An 8,161-nucleotide genomic window follows, 5' to 3' on the forward strand; every position below is an offset into this window, starting at 1 on the left:
GGAGTTTTCATTTATTTTGTCTATATTTTAACACAATGACTAAATTAGATACAAACTTGGCTTCCAGATATCTTAAATTATATTTATAAATCAAAATATTCCTGTTTATTTCTGAGAATAGTATCAATGCTTCAAGCACTATTATAAAATTACATGAGTTATAGTTTGTGAAACAATTCACCATTTTGGAATCTATTGTTCCTTAATAAGGAATAGGTTTCATATCGTTTTTTTTTTTAATTTTCAAAAAAATGGTCTAATATGAAATACAACCTTATCAATTTTGATCAGGCATTACTTTGATCTGTGTTTATCCATTAAACTTATTCATTATTAGTTTTACATTATTATTACTTATTATATACCATTTGTGCTTGAACACATCTTTTTCCCCAATAATAATAAAAACTATAATGGATCAGATCATAATGGAATTGCTTGTGCTTCTTTCCTCTAAAGGAATAACCAGGAAAACTAGCAAGGTGAGAATTGTTCATCTCATCAACTTCACATCATGACATTTCAAAACATTTGCTAAAACAAGTTTATGGATTTGGACCTAAACGTTGTTGGTTTTGGTCATTGATCCATAGAAAAGTGCAAATCAGGTCGTCAATGTTACCAATTTTAAACAAAGATTTGAGGTCATTTTAAAATAAAGTTCCCAAGTTTATCATTATTTAGACCAATCAGTATATGCCCATGCAGTGCCAAGGAAGAGATGATATACAGTTATATTTGCTAAAACAATTGACTACCTTCTATAGAAGATCTCTTCCAGCCAATAACAGAGGAAAGGTAAGAAATGCCTAACAATTTTACAAAGATCACAAGATACAAAACCCTTGAAAGAATACCAAATACTGAATCTAAATGCTTTATACCCTTTAACTATCTGAATACAATATACAAACTCCTTGTAATTACTTCAATTATTGCTTCAAAAATGAATGATCATTTAGTGAATAGTGAATTTTAATCTCTAGAATGATAGGGATGAAGGAAAGGAGCTACAAGCTGCAAGGAACAGCTAGTGATAGACTCATTTCAACCAGTTTTAACAAGTTTATTACTTTCATCCAAGCACAATAACCTCTAATACGACTTATAAAATTATGGAACACAAGAACAACAATATGGGTACAGGGTGCTAAGGTTTTATTTTCAATTTTATCAAGCACAATTTCTTGAGGTATGTAACAAAGTGATTTTCAAATTCTTTTATGGCTTTATATAGCCTGTTATTCTCTAGTTACATACTGTTGAGCAACTTGATTGTGTTTCAATTAGAAATATGTGACAACCAATATACTTTTAGCCATATTCTCTATATAAAGCTTGAAGCTGTATGAAAAATATAAAGATTAATTAAAATGAATGATATAATTAGTTAGAACATTTATCTGAATGTAATTTGATCTCAGACAGTGTACAATAGTAATTTCACAAATGGATCTAACATATAATATAAGATAATAAATATATATTAAACCAATTTCGTGGAGATTTATATTAATACATCAAGAAAATCAGGATATTAAAATTATAAAGACAAAAAAAAATGCAATTAAATAACTAATTAGTAAGAGAAAAGACAGCAGGAGGGTTTAAGGAGTCATATATGGTCAAAAATATAATGCATCTCAATAACTTATGAGGAATGTCATTGGTAGTGTGAAGTTTTGGAATAATAAACTACTCAACTACCTACAAGAAATGGATCTTTTGGTAAATAAGATAATGGTTAATCCTAAAATTTATCATCTCAATTTAGTTTATTAAAACAATCTATCTCATCTTATAGTAGATTATACCATACAACACAAAATCCCATGAATATGTATTTATGAAAAGTTCTACAATCTATGAGAGAAATGGATAAAAATTATACTGCCCTTATTCAAATATGTAACTTCAGGAAATAAGTAGTTATGACCATTTTAAAACTGTTTAGAAGGAAATGTAATTGTATGGCTGTTTCTATGTTCAGCTATATGAACCTGACATTGATATGCATGCGATTATATGTGCACTAGTTATATTTTGGTTGTTAAAGACAAAATAATACTTCATATTATAACAAAAATATATTAGTACAAAAAGTTACAAATAGTTATGTTATAAAATTATATATGAGTGTGATTAACGTTTTACTTGTTATTTTATTTATTGGTAAACTTTTTAAATACATCCATTTTAATGAAATAAGACCTCTGAATACAACTTGATTGAATTAGCTTTAAAAAGGATTATTCTTAATTACTATTTGAAATTCAAATATTTAAGTACAATGCAACTGTAAAAAATATTTGATCTGTAACAAAACTGAAAATTTAAAAAAAAAAAAGTTCAATATTAATTTACCTCAACAGACTAAATAATTAAAAACATACAATAATCCATAAAAATAAATGCTTTATATTAGACATTTATCTGTTTGGATACTAGTGACAGATTTTAGATTGTATTAAACAAGAAAAATTGATATACAAGTATCAAGCTGAGAGAAGGCTCATTGTGTAAGTACACTAGTCAAAAAAATTTTGAGACTATCTTGCAATATTTTCCAGTAAATAAATACTATAATGGATTATATAAATCTTGACAACTATAATGTCTCTTAAATTAAATGAAGTAATACAAAAATATAAATGCAATATAAATAAATCCAAACAATGCAATATATATTTGGTATTCCACTGAGCCCATGGAACTATGCTCACAAATAACAAAGATAAAAAATTTATATAATTTTCATATTTTAGTAGAACAGTTAAACTAAGATTTTTCCTCTACATCAAACCCCGTTTGATTTAAAGCATTAGCTTCAGGTTCTCCTTTGTCTTCTTTTGTCATATTATACCCAATTTCATGGTATCTTATTGGATAAGTGAGCTGATTACCTTTATCCCATGTAAACAGTTCCTGATAAAAAAAAAAAGTTATTAATTAATATACCGGAATTATTACTAAGTAATCATTATTACTTTGTATAAGCATTGAAATTTCACAAAAATACATAAAATTACTATTAAAAAATAATAGCCTAGGAATGACCTTATTATGCATTGAAATTATTGTATTATTTTGTTAAGCATAGTTGACATTTTTTTAAGCATTTTAATCTTTATTAATGTGATATAATTGTTAGACCAAATGCTATTTCTTCTGGAAAAGTATTCTTTTATAGAGCAATTAATAGAAATATCTGATCCACCAGGCTATTTAATTAGTTACTTTAATAATTTATCAAAATTATAGTTTTTTTTTTATTTTGAATAACATATCACATAAGAACTCTCAACTATATGCTCTATCACATAAATCTGTTACTTAATAAAATTTCTTTACTTGAAAAGTGTGGTTTTATTTTAACAAATCGAATAAATAATATTGTTTATTTATTGAATTTTTTTGTGTAAATTAATATGTAGTAATAATTGCATAAAATATAAATTTATTAAAAATTAAGTGTTATTTAATAGTAGAAAAAGCATAAAATACATTAGAAGCATCTATAAAATTGAAAAAAAAAAAAAAAGTGGCTAATTATACATTATAGCATCTGAGGATGTGAGACAGAATGTGTGCATGTGATTTTCATGTACTTAATATCATAATTAAAATATACCTTATTTCGTGGATTGTAACCTATCATAGTGGTTTTCCTAAATGGATTTGTAAATTCCACATTTACATCTTCTAGTAATAGGTTTTTGTATAGATCCAAAGCGAACCTAAAAAAAAATATGTAGGTCCATTAAAATTTTCGAATAAAGAAAAATAAAAATAAGGTTTTTTTAAGTATTTATTTTTCTGTTTAATATATTATTCAAAGTGTTTCCTTTCTATTTTTATCATAGCTTAAACTAAAAACAAAAATAAATATTTTGAGTGAACATTACAAATATAGACCAAGAATTCCTAAACCTGAAATGAAATTCACTTCATGTAAGTAAACTACTTAAATTTCCTGATTTGGATAAAATCCATTAAATATAAAAATTAATATATGCAGAGGTTAAAGTGAGTGATGGCAGCTTATTAACCATATGATGTAAATATAATGAAGAAAAATTATTTTTCAATTTCATATACCATTGATTTCTAAAAATTAAAAAAAAAATGTGTACCATATTTATTATTGTATATACCACATAAATAGTCTCCCCTTAAAGATAGATGAATGTGGCTTTTCACACATATATGAAGGGAATGTAAAAATATACTTTGGTTTTTATTAGATATTTTACTTCAGGCTAAATATTTTGATTACCTTAAATTAACTAGTTCTGCATATCCCATGAGTTATTAACTGTTATTTAAGTTAAGTTAGAGGGTTTTGAAACCAAGGAAACCAATTTAACTCCTACAGTCACATGTTCCTTACAGAATCCACCTCATTTTGGTTGTAAAAGTTTTTTATATAGGCAAGCTCTTTTTAATTAACTGCTTGTAGTTTTTGATTACCCATAAATTGAAACAATAAAAATTTTATTATATGTTTTTGTCAGTGTAAATAAATAAAAATACCCTCCAAACATAATGAAAATGTGTCCAGGTCTCCCAGATTGTATACTTATAATAGATACTCTTTACTAATAAACTGTTCAAACTATTTTCATAAATATTATTTTTAATTCTAAAATATATAAATAAATAAATAAAAGAAAGAAAGATCCAAAACCTTACTTAAATAAATCATAATAAAGTTTATTATAGGAATTCAAAATGTTTCACTCCTAACTTAAACAAAAAATTGCAATAATAAATAATTATTACAAATTAAAAATAAGTGCTTATAATCAGAAATAAGAGTATCAAACTAGGAGGTGAATAATAATGATATAAATAATTAATAATACAATAAAATGAATAATATTAGGATAATTTATTATTTACCTTATATTAGTTTTTCTGTCTGTTGTACTGTCTACAGCATACAATACTCCGCATACAATGAACATTTCACCAGCCTTTTGATGTTTCAAGCTAATATTCCAAGCAAACTGGATATCAAAGTTATAAGCATCTACTTTAATCACCGCTGTGTTATTAGTGATTGGTAGACCATAAATAACCCACAAACCATTATCATCTATAGCGAAATCCATATAATTATAGAAAGTAGTGTAAAGAAAATTTGACTCATTTGCTAAAGCATGTGGAACTTGCAAAATTTGGCTCCTTTCACTACTTAATTCATATTTCACAATATGTGGCTTTTGTTTGTGATTATAGTAAAATGATCCATTATAAATAGTGTGTGCATTACCCTAAAAAAAAAATATATATATATTTAAGCTCCCAAAATAACGAAGAATTAATAAATAAGTGTAATAATATTTATAATTTCTCTAAATTTACTTATTCTACTATTATTATTACCCCAATTTAATATATTTTTAATTTATTATTTTACTTATTAAATCAATTGCAGCCCCAGAGTTGAATGTCAAGATTCATTTTTCGGGGATGCAGTTAAATAAATATTGAATGACCCAGGTGGGAAATGAACACACAACCTTCTGAACCAAGCACTCTGGGACTTTCACACCGATGTACTTAGCTCTCTAGTCCTTTAATCAAAACTTTATTTATAAATATTATATATAAATATAAATTATGTATAACAAAACCAACTTTTGACTTAGCTTTAAATTTAGTTTGATATAATGTCATACATACTGAAAATGGGTATTCCAATCTATAAATTTTTGTTGGTGTATCATGGCTATATGCTGTTTTGTTCCCAAATTCATATAATGTTGAACTTTCATTTTCTCTTGTTACCCAGTATTTGTCACTATCTCCACGAGGTAAAGGGTCCCTCATCCAACTACCATAAAGTGAATCTGAAACTTTATGAAACACAGGCTTTCCAACACTGTGTACTTGACAATCTGAAATTAATGGTCATGGTATTAAGTTGTGTAGTATTTAGGAACCAATATTGTTCGATATGGATATGAGTAGTACCTAATGTTCTGTTTGGTAGGCCTGGATATGTTTTATTTGAGTCAAGGGGTCTTATTTCCAATTCACGATGGCCTAAGAGATCATATAGAGAATAAATGCCAAGTTTGCAGTGAAATTCTTTTGGATCTGGGCATTCAGGACATTGTACTGGAGGGCCACATAGATCATCTAAATCCACATTTTCTGGTGAAAGCTCACCATAAGTACCACTTTCATCCAGTTTGGTTGCTAATCCATGCTTTGCGTCTTAAATGAAAATGAATAGATAACATTTTAAAAAAATAGAAACTGTCAAATGTTTGTAATTAAAAGTTTTTATATAAAAATTAATAGATGACTAATTTTGTAACAACTTAGTGGACAATTCAGTCAATATTAGACATGCTTATAAAATTTTTGAATTTTTTTTTTTAAACATATTCCAAAATAAATGTTTAAAAAATAATTAACACAGGATATTGCACATAAACCTCATACCACTGTGAGTTTACAGTTTTGTATAAATTTAATTTTATGGAAACTTAGTGGGTTAAAGTACACAAAAGTAATTGATTGAGTATTTCATTTATCTGAAATAAGCATTTATGCCATTATCAGTGTTTGTCTAGTATTATATATTTCCTATAATGTTTTTGAAGGTTTCAATATTCCTAAAATAAACATAAAGGTCAATGATAGAGTCATAATTAAATATAAACTTGCCATAAACTGTGAAATTTCCCTTTGTAAGGCCAATTTCATTTTTGCTCACACAGTGGTATAAACCATAGTCAAAATAATTGAGGTCACTGATGTTTAACTGCATTATTGACTGTAATCAAATTAGTAAAACATGTATTGACTTATAATGGTAAAAATTCAAGAGTTATTCACGAAAAAAAAATAATACTAATAATGTATATTTAAGGCTATAAGGGAAAAAAAGTATATATTGCACTTAATAAGGCTGATAATTTTTTTTTTCATAATTATCCTTGATCTTCTGAAAATAAAAATTAATTTTAGAATAGTTAAATGATTATTATGTTATTTTGATCTGGTTTCTTAAAACAATAAATGTAAAAAGTAAAATACTGGAATAAATTAAATAAAGATTAATTTTATTCCATTAATTTTAATAAGCACATAGTCCAAATATATCTATCTTACCCTGTATTTCCCAAACTCAATAATGCCAATACTATATTTCTCTGATTGTTCAATTACTCGTCCACCAGATCTTTCCCAGTATTTTAAACCATCAGGATATGCTTCAACTTCACACTCAAGTCTCGCTAGGGAAGTATTTGTCACAGCTACGCGTTGATGATAGATTTTTATAAGAGGTGAAACTGGAAGAAAGTGATAATCAATATATATATACATATATATATATATATGTGTGTGTGTGTGTGTGTGTGTGTGTGTTTTTATTTTCATTAAAGTAACAATTTATAGAACAATCTAAAACATTTTATGGTACTAATAATATATTTTGTGAAGCCTAAATCACATGACTTATCAATATAAGACATAAAAACTTAACAGTGGATGCTGACCACATCATCTTCAAATTTAACAACAGGTGGTCAAAAATATCCCATCAGGTTCCTCAAGAATTTGTTGTGGTTTACATGTATATGTATATACATATATATATATACATATATATATATATACATATGTTAATGTAAAATGATAAATTATTGTACTGTTAAAATATTTCACAGCATATCAATTTTGAAAAATGAATATTTTGATTGATACCTTAATTCACAGTAATAAATAAATACAAATTAATAAATATTTGGAATAAATTATAACTTTGACATCTTTGAACAAATTAAAAAAAAAATTGTAAATATTGAATTTAAAAATGTTGTTTTCATTCAATCTCAGTATATCTTCTTCATTATTGAAACAACAGGTGCTTATAGCTCCTTCTGGCCTGTTTAACATGTTTTTACCACTTTGTTTTCTTTTATGCCCTGTTGATATTAATTCCATCCCAGCTTTTGGAGGTAATTTCTAACATTGACCCGCCACGTTAGTATGGGTATGGGTCTTCCTTTAGGGTGCCCCCTATCTGGTTAATACATAATATCTTTCTAAATAATATTGTATTTTCCATCCATTGGAGAAGCCCTAACCATTTTAGAAACTAGAGAGAGAGAAATACTTTATTTATCTATGCTGCCTAAAT

At 26.4% G+C, this 8,161-nt stretch overlaps 1 protein-coding gene across 1 annotated transcript in view; it reads right to left on the reverse strand.

The window, feature by feature from the left end:
* Positions 1-1,812: 1,812 nt before the first annotated feature.
* LOC106683312 (uncharacterized) overlaps positions 1,813-8,161 on the reverse strand; it is a gene marked incomplete in the record, with an annotated part of 66,486 nt that continues 60,137 nt past the window's right edge. Inside the window, 7 exon segments of the mRNA XM_067050905.1 lie at positions 1,813-2,925; positions 3,632-3,737; positions 4,903-5,276; positions 5,689-5,903; positions 5,980-6,225; positions 6,682-6,790; positions 7,129-7,310. Coding sequence (XP_066907006.1) covers positions 2,779-2,925; positions 3,632-3,737; positions 4,903-5,276; positions 5,689-5,903; positions 5,980-6,225; positions 6,682-6,790; positions 7,129-7,310 — 1,379 coding nt within the window.

Source organism: Halyomorpha halys, unplaced genomic scaffold (assembly GCF_000696795.3).
Source record: "Halyomorpha halys isolate HHAL.00 unplaced genomic scaffold, Hhal_1.1 Scaffold477.1, whole genome shotgun sequence".
Lineage (NCBI taxonomy): Eukaryota > Metazoa > Arthropoda > Insecta > Hemiptera > Pentatomidae > Halyomorpha > Halyomorpha halys.